This window comes from Bos indicus x Bos taurus, chromosome 28 (genome assembly GCF_003369695.1).
Source record: "Bos indicus x Bos taurus breed Angus x Brahman F1 hybrid chromosome 28, Bos_hybrid_MaternalHap_v2.0, whole genome shotgun sequence".
Classification (NCBI taxonomy): Eukaryota; Metazoa; Chordata; class Mammalia; order Artiodactyla; family Bovidae; genus Bos; species Bos indicus x Bos taurus.
In genome coordinates this window covers 24,233,582-24,250,776 of record NC_040103.1, presented here as the reverse complement: position 1 = coordinate 24,250,776, position 17,195 = coordinate 24,233,582, and the positions used below count along the sequence as shown (strand labels likewise).

At 38.4% G+C, this 17,195-nt stretch overlaps 1 protein-coding gene across 2 annotated transcripts in view; it reads left to right on the top strand.

Annotated features, from left to right (window-relative positions):
• DNAJC12 (DnaJ heat shock protein family (Hsp40) member C12) overlaps positions 1–17,195 on the top strand; it is a 45,431-nt gene that overhangs the window by 14,156 nt on the left and 14,080 nt on the right. For both annotated transcript variants that reach the window (XM_027530625.1, XM_027530626.1), the window contains 2 exons: positions 4,447–4,525; positions 14,005–14,144. In XM_027530625.1, the coding sequence (XP_027386426.1) occupies positions 4,447–4,525; positions 14,005–14,144 (219 nt within the window). The remainder of the gene's footprint in view (positions 1–4,446; positions 4,526–14,004; positions 14,145–17,195) is intronic.

The following is a 17,195-nucleotide window of genomic DNA, read 5'->3' as shown; positions in this document are numbered from 1 at the left end:
ATATGTTTATCTTTATATGTGGGTTCCCCATGGCTCAGGTGGTAAGAATTTGCCCGCAATGTGGGAGACCTAGGTTTGATCCCTGGGTTGGGAAGATCCCCTGGAGAAGGGAAAGGCTACCCACTCCAGTATTCTGGCCTGGAGAATTCCAGGGACTCTAGTATAGTCCATGGGGTCCTGTGTCTGGAGTCAGACAGCCTGAGTTGAAATCCTGGCTCTGCAACTTACTAGCTCTGTGACTGGGAAAATTACTTTCCTATGTTTCGTTTCCCTAATCTGCAAAATGGGAATGATGATAGCACCCACCTCATAGAGTTGCTGTGGGAATTGAAAGACATGCTATATTTAAAGTACTTAGAACAGTACCTGGCACACAATAGGTCTCAATAAACCTTAGCCATTAGTTATAATTATTTTATTTTATTTATTTGGTGTAGCTCACAGAATCCTAGTTCCCCAACCAGCGACTGAACCCAGGCCCATGGCAGTGAAAGCATGGAGTCCTAATTACGGGACTGCCAGAGAATTTCCTCATTGTTTTACATATACACACATATACACATATGTTACATAATTCCTTTTGAGTAAAACATTAAGATTTTATACCTCACACAATGCTGTGTAGCTTACCTTTTTCTCATAGGATGTTTTATATAAAATTTCTCAGATTATTAAAAATCTTCTACTACAAGAAGATTTTTTTAATGACTGCAAAGTATGCCATCCTATAGCCCTATTACAATTAACTTTAGCAATATCCTATTACTAGGCACCCAGGTTTTTGTTTAAAATGTATAACTTTTTATTCATTGAACCTTCTTATAACTAAATCCATTCCCTACCTTCAATTATCCTCTTAGCCAAATTCCTATAATTGAAATGGTTGGATTGAAAAGTATGAAAAAAATTAAAGGATTTATATATTTTGTTGTTGTTGTTCAGTCGCTAAGTCATGTCTGACTCTCTGTGACCCCGTGGGGTATAGCATGCTAAGCTCCTCTGTCCTTTACTATCTCCTGGAGTTTGCTCAAACTCATGTCTATTGAGTAAATGATGCTAACTAACCATCTCATCCTTTTCCACCTCCTTCTCCTTTTGCTTTCAATCTTTCCCAGCATCAGGGTCTTTTCCAATGAGTTGACTCTTTGCATCAAGAGGCCAAAGTATTGGAGCTTTAGCATCAGTCTTCCAATGGATATTTAGGGTTGATTTCCTTTAGGATTGACTGGTTTGATCTCCTTGCTGTCCAAGGGACTCTCAAGAATCTTCTCTAGCACCATAATTTGAAAGCATCCATTCTTTGGTGCTCAGTTTGCTTTATGGTCCAACTGTCACATCTGTACATGACTACTGGAAAAATCATAGCTTTGAGTATATGGACCTTTGTCAGCAAAGTGATGTCTCTGCTTTTTAATATCCTGTCTACATTTATCATAGCTTTATATATGTATATCTCAATTGATTTATAGAAAATTTGCTAAAAATGTTAAAAGAACATTTAAATTCTTCACAGGAAAGCACAGGTGACTTCATTTCCTTGTACCCTCAGTGACACTGGTTATAATAATTCATGGATGTTTTGACTTTTTGATTATGAGTAAAGTTGATATTTATTGTATATTATTGGCCAGTAGAATAGACAGCTTTCCAGATCATTGGACATTGTGTCAGAAACGCAAAATTCAGTGGACTTTGACATGAAGGGCCTCAGTTGTCCATGAGCTGCACTTGGCACCAGGAACATGGGGTGGTGATGCCAGGAGATAAATAGAATGTGCCCAAGACAAACTAAGCCACTTTATTGGTTAGTTTTCCCAGAACCAGCCCTACACAGAAGATCTGTAATTAATTCTGTGGTAGTAAAATATGAAAAGTAATGATAGACTGATATGCACTTTTCTTAACTTTTAAAAATTGGATAGGAATGAAATAAACAACAACAAACCCCCCAAACTCTCTACTTTTGATATATAGGTATAGTTTTTATCCATTTGTGCTATTAATTTCCCCGAGATAGATACATAAATATGTAATGTGTATAAAAATGTGTTTTGAAGGATTCTATCATCTTAGGGGAAAAGGAGAAAAAGTGTTTTTAAAATTTTATTATGTTATGTTTGGCTGCACTGGATCTTCGTTGCTTTTTGGGGTCTTTTTCCAGTTGCGGTGAGCAGAGTCTACTCTTTGTTGTGGTTCAAGGACTTCTCATTACTGTGGCTGCTCTTGTTGAGAAGCGCAGGCTCTAGGCATGTGGGCTTCAGTATTTGTGGCACACAGGCTCAGTAGTTGTGGTTTGCAGGCCCTAGGGCATGGGCTCAGAAGCTGTGGTACACCGCCTTAGTTGGTCTGAGGTATGTGGAATCTTCTCCAATCAGATATCGAATTGGCAGGCAGATTCTTATCCATTGCACCACCAGGAAAGTCCAGGAATAAAGGTTTCTTAAAAAATATTCTGTATTGATGGAAATCTTTTCAAAGAGAGTTTGTGAGTACTTATAAATTACTTGTTAATTAAAAAATGCTATTAGATTCTTTAAAATATTTAATATTTAAAAAATTTAAAATCTCAATTTTCTTTGTTTTATTAGCAGGTTATGGTGACAGGTAAAGGGAGCACCCAGGAAGAGGAAACATAACTCTAGTTCTTACTAGGAAATCTATCTCTTCCTGTTATTCCAAGGGTCTCCCAGAACATACTTAACAAGGAAGAGAACAGAGATATCAATCTGGGCTTTAAACATACTCATATCTAATACTGTCTTTGATTGTAAAAGTGAAGATTTTTTTTATGAGAGTTGATTAAGGATGACAATAGAGCTGATAAAAATATTTCTCCCATGATTCTTATGACAATATTGAACTGAACTGCTTGAGAATTTAATTCTCAAACGAGGTAATTTGCTATCATGAATTTGTGCATAGTAAATGTGGAACTTGTTAATAGGTCCTAAACCTGAAGAACTGGCCCATGTAAAACAGTGGTTAAAATGATGGGATTTGGGGATTTCCCTGGCAGTTCAGTGGTTAGGACTCCTCAATTTCATTTCATGGTTTGATCCTTGGTTGAGGAACTAAGATCCCACAAGCTGTACAGCCAGCCAAAAACCAAAAAGAATTATTGGATTTGAATTCCAACTGCTTAGTTAACAAAAAACTCAGCTTTTTTTCCAGTAACAAGTTAAATGAGTTCAAGGAACTTAACCACTGATGCTTAATTAATAGCTATTAAGTTCTTACTGTGATCAGGTTTTGTGTTAAGTGCTAGAGTTACATTATTCATGAAATGTAAAGATGAGGAAATCTAAGCACATGGAAATTATATAACTTGCCTACACTGACAGGGCAGAACTGGGATTTAAAACAAAGCAATCAGATAGTCGGACATGACTTAGCGACTAAACAACAACAAAAAGTCAGATACTAAGAGCCACGTAACCACTTTTGCATTCTGCTGTTGACATTACAATTATAATTAATAAAGCCAAGTCTTGATAATTCATGATAATAAGGATTAGATGGGTGAGTGAAACCCAATAAAATCATAGATGGCCCTCAAACCTCATTTAGTTTGGGCGGAAATCTCTGTTTTTTCAATCAAAATGTCTAACCAAACTGTTTACTGGTAACATAATGATCAAGTTTATCCTTTTTTTTTTTTTCTAAATTGTGAAAATTTTTTTTCTTTCCAACTTTATGGAGATATAATTGACATACAGTACTGTAAGTTTGAGGTGCAGATTACCACAAGTTTACTGAACATCCCTCATCGATATAAATAACAAATAAAATAGAAAATTTTTCCTTGTGATGAGAACTCTTAGGATTTACTCTTTTAACACCCTTCATATACTACACATAGTAGTGTTAATTATATGTATCATTTTTTACATCACTAATACTTATTTAACTGGAAATTTGTATCTTTTGACTACCTTTATTTAACCCCTCCATCCCCAATTGTGAAATTCTTTGTGTGTGTGTGAAATTCTTAATAAAAAAGAAAAGGACAAAAAAAGAAGAAAGAACTTTATAATGGGTAATTTATAAACTGGACAATCATCTTGAATAACAGAGGTGGCTAAACATCCTTTGAAGAACTCAGGTGTGTAAACACACCTTTTATATATTGTTAGGATAAACCTATATGACCACTTTTAATGTTTAAATATACTGAACTCATAGGTGTCTTGGGCCATCATCTGAATACAGTAGCAAGTTCAATTGTCATTACATACTACTATGTGAATAGGAATGTTTATTGGATACTTTCTGAATTTTGTGATTGAGAAAATAATTTCTTAGACTAAAAAGTCAAAATACAAATAGGAATCAAAATAAAAAGGTAAGTGTTCATGGTGGCTTTTTTTGGGACGGACTGACACCCTACTTTTCCCTTTATGCCATTCAAGTTGGATTCTTCATTTTAAACATTAATTTCTGTTTTAGGTTGAACAAATCCTTGCAGAATTTAAGGTCAGGGCCCTGGAATGTCACCCTGACAAGCATCCTGAAAATTCCAAAGCTGGTAAGTATTGAATAATGGTTGCTTTTCGTGAAAAAGTATAGCATATAGACCTAAAAAGCCAGTGAATAGTAGCTTCATTTTCTTTTATCTATTTATGTTCAAAATTATTCTTTCATTTAATGCCAAAGAGTGTTTTTGCACTATTGGATGGAGGCTGAAGAGGAAACCGGGTAGGGTCTTTTTTCTAATAGCGGTCATTTAACATTCATTTATCTTTCTGCTATAATGTGCTGCTTCACGGTTTACAATTTGTCCAGTTGGGACTTCCCTAGTGGTCCAGTGGTTAAGACTCCATGCTTCCAATGCAGAGGGTGTGGGTTTGATCCCTGGTTGGGGAACTAAGATCCCACATGCCAAAATAAATAAATAAATAAATAAAATAACAATAAGAATAAAAAAAGTGTGTCCAGTTTTATGCTTCCTTTCACCAATTTTTAAATGTTAACAGTGACTTCCATTTGTAACTAGGTGATTATCTTAATGAGAACCTTGCTGTGTTTTCTTCTGAATAGGTCTGTATATATTATATAATAATATATTCATACATTTGTTTTTTCTTTATCATATTTTAAATGTCATGACCATAAATTTATATGTAAATGCTTTTGTGTATCTCAGCTTGAAAAAATACAGACAAAACAATAATCCTTTCTTAACCTGTCTCCCTCCTGCTTCTTCTCTATCACTGTACTTCCCTTTAGAGCCAGTTTTCCTGAAAAAGAAGGTCACAGTTGGTATCGCTACTTCCCTTTCAGCCAGTTTTCAGTTTATCCCATTTTGACTTCCTCCTCACCTTTCTAGGAAATGGCTCTTGTAATAGTCACCAAGAACTTCTTGGCTGCCAACTCCTTTTAGTCCTTATCTTCCCTGAGCTCGCATCAGAATTTGAAACTGTTGATCATGCTCATCTTCTTGACACTCCTTTTTCTTAGCTACCAGGATATGCCCTTATGCTTTTCCTCCTACTTCTTGGGCTACTCTTTCTGTCTCTTTTGTGACGTCTTCCCTTCTGTCCTAAGGTTCCCTTCTAAAATCTCTTCTGAGGACTTCCCTGGTGGTCCTGTGGTTAAGACTTGGCTTTCCAATGCATGGGGTATAGATTTGAGGCCTGACTGGGGAACTAAGATCCCATATCCCTTGCAGCCAAAAAAAGCAAAACATAAAACAGAAACAATATTGTAACACATTTAGTACAGACTTTAAAAATGGAACACATAAAAAATCTTTAAAAAAGTTTTAAACTCTCTTCTGGGCTTACTCCCTACTTTTTCTCTAGAATTTTGTTGAAGTCTGTGGTTTTCAATCATCAGTTATTTGTTGATGGCTTCCCATTTTATCCTTAACTCAGTTCTCATTCCTCAGTTTCAGACTGTGGCTTTGCTGCTTTTTGAAAATATCCTTTTGAGCACATTTCAATGTCACTCTGTCAAAAACTGGCCTCATTATTCATCCTTCTCTCACCTCTTATGTGCATGCTCAGTCGCTCAGTCGTGTCCATGTATGTACCACCCAGCTTAAAACTTCACCAATGCAGTTCAAGTCTTTTGTATATTCCTACCCTGATTTTATTCTCAGAGTAGGTAATACTATCTAAAACTTGATGACTATGGTTACTATAATATATGTGTATACTATTGGTATATGTCTAGTATGTGTATACCTATGATTTTTTTTTTTTTTGCCGTGTCTTGGAACATATGGGATCTTCCCTGGGCAGGGATTGAACCCTCACTCCTCTGTAGTGGAAGAGTGGAGTCTTAACCACTGGACCATCAGGGAAGTACTATATGTGATTTTTCTGTAAGGAAAATATGATTAAGACATGTCTGCTGCTGTTTAGTCACTAAGTTGTGTCCAACTCTTTGCAACCCCATGGAGTGTAGCCTGCCAGGCTCCTCTGCCCATGGGATGTCCCAGGCAAGAATACTGGAGTGGATTGCCATTTCCTTCTCCAGGAGATCTTCCTGACCCAGGGATTGAACCTGCATCTCCTGTATTAGCAGGCAGATTCTTTACCCTTGGAGCCACCAAGAAAGCCCATTAAGACTTATCTTTAACTCCACATTTCACAAATGGTAAAACTCAATTCCTTTTCATTAAAAAAAAAAACTTCCCTTATCTTAAAGCTCTTAATTAATTTTCTCTAGAAACCACTGATCCCTTTGATTGTATAAATGGGTTATTTTCCAATGTTTAGAGTCATCTTTTGTTAGATACTTAACTATTACCATTGCACATTTGATTTTTCCCCTTTTTATTAAGACATAACTTACTTAAAGCAAATGTGAAAAAACCATAAGTATAAACTTGATAAATTTTTGTCTACATATAACCAGTTTAACCACTGCCCAGATGAAGATGTAGAACATTTCTACCACTCCAGGAAAACTCCCTTTTCATGTCCCCTTCAGTGTCAGCACCCTTTCCCATTGTTGGATCTTTATTATCATGGATTAGTTTTGCCTAGTTTAAATTTTATATACATGGAATCATATGGTATGTACTCTTTTGTGAAGCTTCTTTTGCTTTACCTTATGTCTGTAATATTTACACCTTGATTGTACATGTAACAGTGGTTCATTCTTTGTCATTGCTGGGCCTTGAAGCATAAGCCCCTTCATGTTGTGCCCCTCCCCACATCTCCAGTCTCATTTTCTCTTCACCACCATGCTTACAACCCTATGTTTCAGCCACTCAGCACTACTTTGGCTCCTAGGGACATTCCTGGTGGTCCAGTGGTTAATAATCTGACTTCCAGTCTTATGGACTCTGTGGGAGAGGGAGAGGGTGGGAAGATTTGGGAGAATGACATTGAAACATGTATAATATCATATATGAAATGAGTCGCCAGTCCAGGTTCGATATACGATACTGGATGCTTGGGGCTGGTGCACTGGGATGACCCAGAGGGATGATATGGGGAGGCAGGAGGGAGGAGGGTTCAGGATGGGGAACACATGTATACCTGTGGCGGATTCATTTCAATATTTGGCAAAACCAATACAATATTGTAAAGTTTAAAAAAAAAAATTCCTGAAAAATTAAAAAAAAAAAAAAAAAGAATCTGATTTCCAATGCAGGGGACATGGGCTCAATCCCTGGTCGGGGAACTAAGATCCCACATGCCACAGAACAACTAAGCCCGAGTGCCTCAACTAGAGAGTCTGTGTGCTGCAAACCAAAGAGCCCACATGCTCTGGAGCCTGCATACCACAAATAAAGGGAAGCCCATGTGTCACAGTGAAGAGCCTGGGTACTGTAACTAAGACTCGACTCAGCCAAAAATAAATATTTTAAAATATCCCAGGATTTAAAGAATTATTTAAAAGAAAAAAAAAAAAAAAAAGAACTACCTTGGCTCTTTAATGTATCCTGCTGTCTACTCTCTAAACCTTTATACTTATTGCTTTTTCTGCCTGGAACATTCCTGAGGCCTGCTTACCTCCCCGCCCTGCTTTTGATTGGCTGGGTCGTGCTCCCAAGTCAGGTCTCAGCTTGGCCATCACTTCCTCTGGGATTCATGTGTGCTCCAGCTACCCAGAGCTCCCTATACATATGTCAGGTGGCCGACTGTATATTATATTGTTAGCTTGTTAACTGTTTGCTTATTAGTTATACTGGAGGCTCTGTGAAGCTGGTCTTGCTTATCTCATTCAAAATGGTATGCCTTGCACCCAAAATAGTATGAACAGCACCTGCCATGGAGGACAGCTACTTTGTGCACAAACTTTCTTGAATGAGTGGAAGAATGAATTCATGAACATTTCTGTAGGAGACATATATTAGTTACCCTTCTAGAATTAATATTAAGATAGTTATCCTAGCATAAAACTGTAAAAATTTGATAAACACTTAAAAAAATCACCACTACAGATTATTCTTTAACTGGGTTCTCTCCCAGTGAAGCATGGCGTTGAGTTGTTTTTCTGTCACGGCAAATGATTTCCATTAAGGATACATGATGAATCATTGTGCAGTCATTGCCATTCTAGTTGCCATAGTGATGGGAGTTTTCATGTACGGGTGTCTGAAGGTTTCTTGTTCAGAGAAACACTGGACTGTGTAAATACTGTTTAAAATGAAAAGATACACAGACATTAATATCTTCCTTTGTCAGGCTTGCAATAGATAGATGATTCAACCTTTGGATAGAAATTGTTTTCAAACATGTTCAAGCATCTGTTTACTTAATTTGGATGAACATGACTTCCTGAAAATTTAAGTTGTTCTTTACATACTTGCAGAAGGGTTAAGGTTACTGATAAAAATACTTTAAAATGTGAAACAAAAATTCACCCTGATGCTGGTTTTAGCTTGACTGAAATCCAGAATATATTGGACAGATTTTGAAACACATTTCATTAAGGTAAAAAGCTAAGCCTGTAGAGCAACTGCAGGTAGAAGAAATTAAACTTGTGTAATATGCCTTTTTGGCTTGCTAAATGTAGTCTCAACCATTGCCATTGAAATGACTGATTTGGTAGTATGATGGAGTAGTAGATAAGAACACAGGTCTGTCTGTCTGCATTGCTTCTAGCTCCTATTTATGAACTAGTTGATTTTTGGCAACCTTTTTGAGCCTCAGCATTCTCCTAGGCAGAATGGGAGACGAATAGCATATTATCACCTCTTCTGTCTCTTTGTGCTCAGTTGCTCAGTCGTGTCCAACTCTTTGTGACCCCATTGCCTGTAGCCCGCCAGGCTCCTCTGTCCATGGGATTCTTCAGGCAAGAATACTGGAGTGGGTTGCCATGCCCTCCTCCAAGGGATCTTCCTGACCCAGGGATCAAACCTGAGTCTCCTGCATCTCCTGCCTTGACAGGCAGATTCTTTACCATTGCGCCACCTGGGAAGCCCATGTATCTGCTGTGAGGATTAGAGGTATTTTGCATGTGGGAAGAACTCAATGGATGTCGGCAATTATGATTCAGTGTACTTTTCTTTTCTATGAAGCACTGCAAGATAAAAATCTAACAAAATGGGACATTTTTTTGTAAATAAACATTAGCTATTTCTCTCATTAAAAAAAATCTAAACCTAAGGCTTTTTGAGATCCTCCTTTTGCAGTAGGTGATGCAGGCAGGACTGGTCGTGCTATAGAAATTGAGTCACTGAGATCAAAAGCCGCTGGTTGGTGCTCATGCCAGTCCTGTGTGTGTGTGTGTGTGTGTGTATGTGTGACAGCAGTGGTTTCAAGTCAACCCTTTATTAACTTCCCTTTGACCCTGAAGAGATTTCAGACTAACTTAAGGACCTGTGAAATGGTATTTTTGTTATTGATTTACAGGCTTCAGAGACATCTGAATATTTGAAGAAGGGAAACTCTTTGTCTTTTACTAATTGACATCTTTCAATGTCTCAATGTTTTCCTACTTTAAAAACTCTTTATTGCTTTTTTTTCCCCTTAGAATAAAAATAACATACAGTATTAAATAATGTTGAAAGTGAAAGTCTGCTCTTATCTCTTTGCCAGAGAAACACTGTTAACAGTGGATATATTTTCCTCCAGATTGTTTTCAAAGCATGTCCTGACTTCTTCTCATTATTATTTCTCAAGTAATTTTAAGTGGCCTACAGTTAAAATGTGGCTATTATAATAATATAATTTTTATTGTGAAATATGAATTAAGAGGACCTCTGTATTTTCAAAGCAGACCTGGAGTTAAATTGGAATGTTTCTTAAGTATTCCATCATCATTTTCTCGTATAAGCTTATAAAATGAAATCTCTCTTCCCAGAACTGGTACATGTTTATCTTGTATGATTCATTTGATTAGCTGGTATATTAAAGGACAAATATAAATCCAAGCACATTTTTTATTAAATGTGGTGAAGGTGTGGAACAAAGAAAAGGCCACCTAACAGGAAAGGTAAGGTCTCTTTTGCTTTCTGCTTATCATCTGCTGTTGAGGGATTGACATAAGAATAATTTCTTTCATTCCGGAAACTCTGAAAAATGAGGCCAACAATAATGTGCAAAGAGAAGGTGAATTGTAGATAAAAATGTAAATTTTTACAACCTCTGCTCTAGTAGTCACTGGTGTGTGCATCCATGGTAATAATTTAACGAGCTTTTTATTTCTGTTGGAAAAAGTGACATCTCATTTATACACTGGTACATTTACATTGTCGTCAGCAACAGGAAGGATTACTCACTCAAGCTGGCAGCTATTGCAAGATGTTTTTTATGTATTTGTTTTCCTTCGCTTTCAATAGCCCCACCTTTAGGATTTTCCTTTTAATCCATCGATTGCTACTACCTCCAGCGGTGATATCAAATATTTAATGATATATTAAGCACCTGTGCTGCCCAGCTTTGGACAGGGCCCAGGAGGAACCCTGCCATGCTGGGCAGTATCTCTGGTTGCTGAAGGAATAGTTGAAGTAGTGGTTTTGGGGGATGAGAGCTCAGGAACAGTAGCCCTTTACCAACTGGGGAACAGAAGTATTTCAGTAGTTTCACGATTGGGATGGTGGTACCATCAGTACTGACTGTACATTGTCCTAACGTCTTTTGTTTCAGAGGATATTGACTACTTCTCATGAGCTATTTTTAAGCACTGTCAGGATAATTTTAATTATTTTTCCCACTAACACTATTAAAAGGTGCCTAATTCACAAACTGTTTTAAGGGTATGTCACTTTTTTGGTGCTTGGAGCTCAGGTAACAGCATTCCATGAACATCTTTATATTCACATTCAAATTGGAAGCATTCGCTCATTCATTCATTGAACAAATACTTTTTGAGCACCTGCTACACTGCTTTAGTACAAGGGATGCAGCAGAAAACAAAAGTCTCTGCCCTCATGGAGTTTGTATGCTCATGGAGGATTATAAACAAATAACTGTACATAATGTCAGGGGGTAGGTGCCAGGGGGCTTCCCAGGTGGCATTAGAGGTAAAGGACCCCCCCTGCCATTGCAGGTTAGACATAAAAGATGCCGGTTCAATCCCTGGGTTGGGAAGATCCCCTGGAGGAGGAAATGGCAACCCACTCCAGTATTCCTGCCTGGAGAATCCCATGGACAAAGGAGCCTGGCAGGCTATAGTCCATAATGTTGCACAAAGTCAGACATGAGTGAAGTGACTTAGCACACACTCAGGTACCATGAAGAAAAGTAAAGCAGAGTGAGGGAGATAAAGGAATGGGGCTGATGGGGTGGGCAGCTATTTTATGTAGAAGGTTGGAGAAAACTCCATCAACAAGACAATACCCAAGCTGACATCTGGAAGAAGTAAGCTGTGTGAGTGCTTAGGGTAAAGTATTCTTGGCAGAAATGACAGCAAGTTCCAAGTCCTGGGGCTGCAGTGTGCTTGGTGTACTCAAGGAACATCAGGGCGGCTACTATGGCTGTAGCGAAGGAGATGGGAAAAGTAGGAGGAAATGAAGTTGGAGAAGGAAGAGAAGGCTAGAGAGCAGGCAGAGCATGCCAGACCTAATAGCCATGATGAGAATTTTCAGTTTAATTCCAACAAAAATGAAAAGTAAAAATGGAAGTGATTTTGAGTAGAAGAGTGATATTATGTGACTTCTTTTACTTTCTTTTTTCTTTAAGATCATTTAAAAAAATATTTAATTTTATTTATTTATTTGGCTGTGCTGGGTGTTAGACGCAGCACACAGGATCTTTAGTTGCAGCATGTGAACTCTTGGTTGTGGCATGTGGGATCTAGTTCCCTGGTCAGGGAATGATCCCAGCCTCCTCCATTGGGAATGTGGAGTTTTAGCCACAGACCACCAGTGAAGTCCTTCTTCCTTTTTTTTTCTCTCTTTTTTGGCCATGCTGTGTGGCTTGCAGAGTCTTAGTTGAACCCAGGCCCTCAGCTATGAAAGCGTAGAGTCCCAATAATCAGACTACCAGTGAATCCCCTATGTAAATTATTTTTGAAAAGACCACTCTGACTGCTGTGTAGAAGAAAAAGCAAGGCAAAGGCAGGGAGTTGAGCAGCTAATATAATCATCCAGCCAAGAGAGGATGGTGGCTTGGACTAGAGTGACGGCCGTGGAGGTAGGGGCAAGAGGTCAAAGCTTGGGGATAGTTTAAAGATATACTGACTCCACAGATAGAGTCAACAGGACTTGATGAATTAGAAATGAGATGTGAAAGAAAGAGAAGAATCAAGGATGACCCCAAGTGTAGAGGAAACTAGTGAAGTATTTCCTGAGTCCTCAAGCACAATCAATCTTACTTCTGTATTTCTCTTTAGCACACTGTATTGAAATGATTTGTGTATATGTCTGCTTCCTTACTAGACTCTAAGTTTCTCAAGGGCACAACCTGCATCTTAGTGATGAATGTTGACATTTTCATTATCCTCAGAGATGAAGGAGAAAGTGGGGATTCGAGGGTAACATGTACTGTAGGAAAATGGAAGGGGCAGGAGGCAGGCAAGTGTAGCCTGGTGAGCACCAGCTGGGGAGCCTGGCAGGCTTGGGTTTGAATCGTGGCTCCATCACTTGTACCTTAGGACAAGTCACATTAACCTCCTTTAGCTTTAGACCATGTAAAATGTGAATAATACTAATATTAATAATATCCACTTGATAAGGTTGTTGTGAACAAGAAACTATACTCATCCTGCCCCTCTACGTAGTCACAGAGTAGTCACCAGAGTCCTGGTTTGAGTTCCAAGTCACACAGCAAATTCACACTGGCTATTTATTTTACATATGGGAGTGTGTATGTTTCCACGCTACTCACTCCATTCATCCCACCGTCTCCTTCCCCTGTCCCCTGAGGGTGTCCATAAGTCTGTTCTCTATGTTTGCACCTCCATTGCTGCTCTGCAAATAGGTTCCTCAGTACCATCTTTCTAGATTCCATGCTGCTGCTACTTAGTCGTGTCCGACTCTGTGCGACCCTATGGACTACAGCCTGCCAGGTTCCTCTGTCCATGGGATTCTCTAGGCAAGAGTACTGGAGTGGGTTGCCATGCCCTCCTCCAGGGAATTGTTCCAGACCCAGGGGTTGAACCTGGATCTCCTGCATTGCAGGCAGATTCTTTACTGCTTTCCAGTATCCTTGCCTGGAAAATTCCATGGACAGAGGAGCCTGGCGGGCTACAGTCTAGGGGGTCACAAAGATTCAGAGATGACTGAGTGGCTGAACACACACACACACACACACACACACACACACAGAAAAGACTGTAACTTATCCAATGTTTGTAAATGTCTATCCCATGAGATAAATTATGTCTGTTGCTCATATCTGCATCATCAGCACCTGGGATAGCACCTGTCACATCACTGGAGCTCAGTAAAGGGAGTGGATAAACTGTGAGCCAGGTACTTTGCATACATTATCTCACTTGTCCTTACAGTACACTTTATAAATGAGGAAAAGAAAGCTTGATGAAGTGAATTGGCCCAAGGTTACATAGCTGGTAAATAACAGACACCTATTTCAGTGAGATCAGTTTGGGCGTTTAAAATAACTCCTCCAGGGCATGCTCATTTTTTGATTTGTTTTTCAGTGGAGACTTTTCAGAAACTGCAGAAGGCAAAGGACATTTTGACTAATGAAGCAAGTCGAGCCCGCTATGACCACTGGCGAAGGAGCCAGATGTCAATGTCATTCCAGCAGTGGGAAGCTTTGAGTGACTCGGTGAAAATGGTAGGTTTCTCTCTGGGATGAAGGGAATTTATGAAGCTCAGGCTGCCCTGGATTAGACTCACATAGTAGCTTAAAGGGGCTTCCCTGGTGGCTCAGATGGTAAAGAATCCACCTGCAATGTGGGACACCTGGTTTCGATCCCTGGGTTGGGAAGATCCCCTGGAGGAGGGCATGGCAACCCACTCCAATATTCTTGCCTGGAGAATTCCCATAGACAGAGGAACCTGGCAGGCTACAGTCCATGGGGTCGCAAAGAGTTGGACATGGCTGAGCAACTAAGCACAGCACACAGCACAGCAGCTCAAAGTATCAACAGACAAGAGGAGAGAGAAGACCAAGAAGCTGGTAGAATCTGGATACAATGCAGTATCCACAAAATCTTGTGAAAGGAAATTCAATACATCAGGGTCAGAAGAATCTCCGACTGTGCTTTTCAGTCTCTGGCTGTTTGTATATGTATATGTAGATATGTATACATGTATATATATATACATATGCTTCCTGTTAGCATCTACTGTTTGATACATTCTGATAACTGTGCTTCTCAAGTTGCTCATATAACACTGCTGAATTTTGAACCAATGCATATTCATATGCTCCATCTTTTTAGTTCATATGAGCCTGTTCTCTTCTCAAAGCTTAATAAAGTCAATAAAAACAGGACCTGATTAATCAAAGAAATCTGTACATTATTCCTGTTATTAATTTTGGTAAAAGAATTATTGGATAGATGCAGAGAGACTTTTAAAACCATCCTGTTATTTTCTTCCATGCCATTAAAAAACCAAATATAAAATAATCTCTATAATTTTTATGTTATATATTTATTTTGTTCTTCCATGGACCATTGTAGATTGCAGAGAGAATGTAATTTTAAAGGTTTCTACATTCTTAGGCATAATTTACAGGATTTTTAAAATCTGCTTTATTTTTTTCCCTACAGGGATACTTTTCTATAACATGAAACTTAAAAATGGAGAAGTTACCTTATAAGGAAGTGTTCAGGGACATGTTAGAATAAGTGTATAAAGTGATTCACATCTCTTAAATTCTGGTTCTTCAGGTTTCTTCTTAATAGTTTTTATTTAAACAATACTTGATCAAATTATTTTTTCACTGATATATGACCTGTACCAGTGAGGGAGGATCTTTGAAGTAATGGGGAAGAACAATGCAAAACTCTCAAAGTATATAGTTAAAGCCACTCTACATAACATATAAATGCTTTTCTTCATTTCATTTTAGAATGCAGTATATATTCATATGATTTGTTTACGGTTGGTTAATTATTTATGAAGGACTAACTATAAGACTGTTGAATATACATACAGAATAACTAGAGAGAATCTTTAAAAAAATAGTGACTTAGCTTCACATACTCAAAAATAGGATTTTTCTTCTACATTGTGTATATCCAAAATTCCTTAACTCTGACTAAACATTGTTCTGCCACCTCTATATAACCATATTTCTATTCTCTTGAGTATTACACACTGTAACTGCTACTGAATTAGTGACCCTTGCTATTTTAATGCCTTTCGATTTATAGTTCATTTTTCTTGATGATCCACTGAACTGTATTACTTAATTTTAACTGCTAATATCAAGTTAGTTGTGGATTTTTCAAAAAGTCTTCTCCAAGTCCCTGTTCTAATTTATATTGCAGATGTCTTTCCATTAAATACTAATGTCCTATCTCCAAACACATCATTTCTGCTTAGAATTTAGTTTAATTATGAACTGTTTGAGGGCTTACAATAATAACATTTCACATCTTCAGTTCAGTTCAGTTCAGTCGCTCAGTCGTGTCCGACTCTTCGTGACCCCATGAATCACAGCATGCCAGGCCTCCCTGTCCATCACCAACTCCTGGAGTTCACTCAAACTCATGTCTATCGAGTCAGTGATGCCATCCAGCCATCTCATCCTCTGTCGTCCCCTTCTCCTCCTGCCCCCAATCCCTCCTAGCATCAGAGTCTTTTCCAATGAGTCAACTTACTGGCTGCATTATTGGTCTTGTCAGCAATGTTGAAATACTATGCTGGGCTAGCGTTTGGTTTGGGATTTATTTTTATTAGTAGTACAAAAATGATGAAATGCATATCTTTCCACTTTAAATCAGCAGTGATATTTTTCCTTGCACAGTCTTCTTTGTTTGGGCTCAACCATGCTGTTTCTGTGTTTCTTCCTCAGTGAACTTTGAAATCCCTACACCAAGTTTCATGTGTTTTGTACCTCACTGGATAGACTTTCTTTTTTAAAAAATTTTTTATTTATTTATTTATTTTTGGCTGCACTGGTCTTTGTTGCTGTGTGTGGACTTTCTCTAGTTGTGGAGCACGGGCTTTGGGGCATATGGGCTTCAGTAGTTGAGGCACATGGGCTCAGTGACTGCGGCACACAAGTTCAGTTGCCATGTAGCACCTGCGATCTTTCTGGACCAGAAATTGAACTCGTGTCCTCTGCTTTGGCAGGCGGATTCTTGACCACTGCACCACTAGGGAAGTCCCAGATAGACTTTCTGTAACTTCCTTTCATTCCTTTTTGTTCTAATTCTCATAGTGATTTCTGCACGTGAAAACATCACAGCAGAAGGAAGGTTCTCTATAACATTTTAGTTGTCGTTTTTTGTGTGTGTGTGCATTTTTTTATCCATCCTTTCACACTCACTACTCTAGAGAAATTAAAACAATTGTCATACCTAGTTTTGTTCACCACCTATTAGATCACTACCATTGTGTAGATAAATATCATCATTAGGGTATTTGGACTAGATATACTACATATGCCATTCTGACAATAAAATGGTTATAATTCAGGACTTGAAATCTTAGGTGACATTTATCTGAAACACATCTGCATGTTTCCTTGCCCTAAGGACAAATCACAATGCACTTTTGCAGCATCACACAGGTTCCTAACATGAGAATCTCCTAGAGCAAATTCCTCACACAGCTTCAGGGATGATACATTTCTATCATTCAACGGTGATGAAACTCTAATTTGTATTTTTTTCCCCCACTGCAAGTCCTTGTCACTTAACCAGCTATT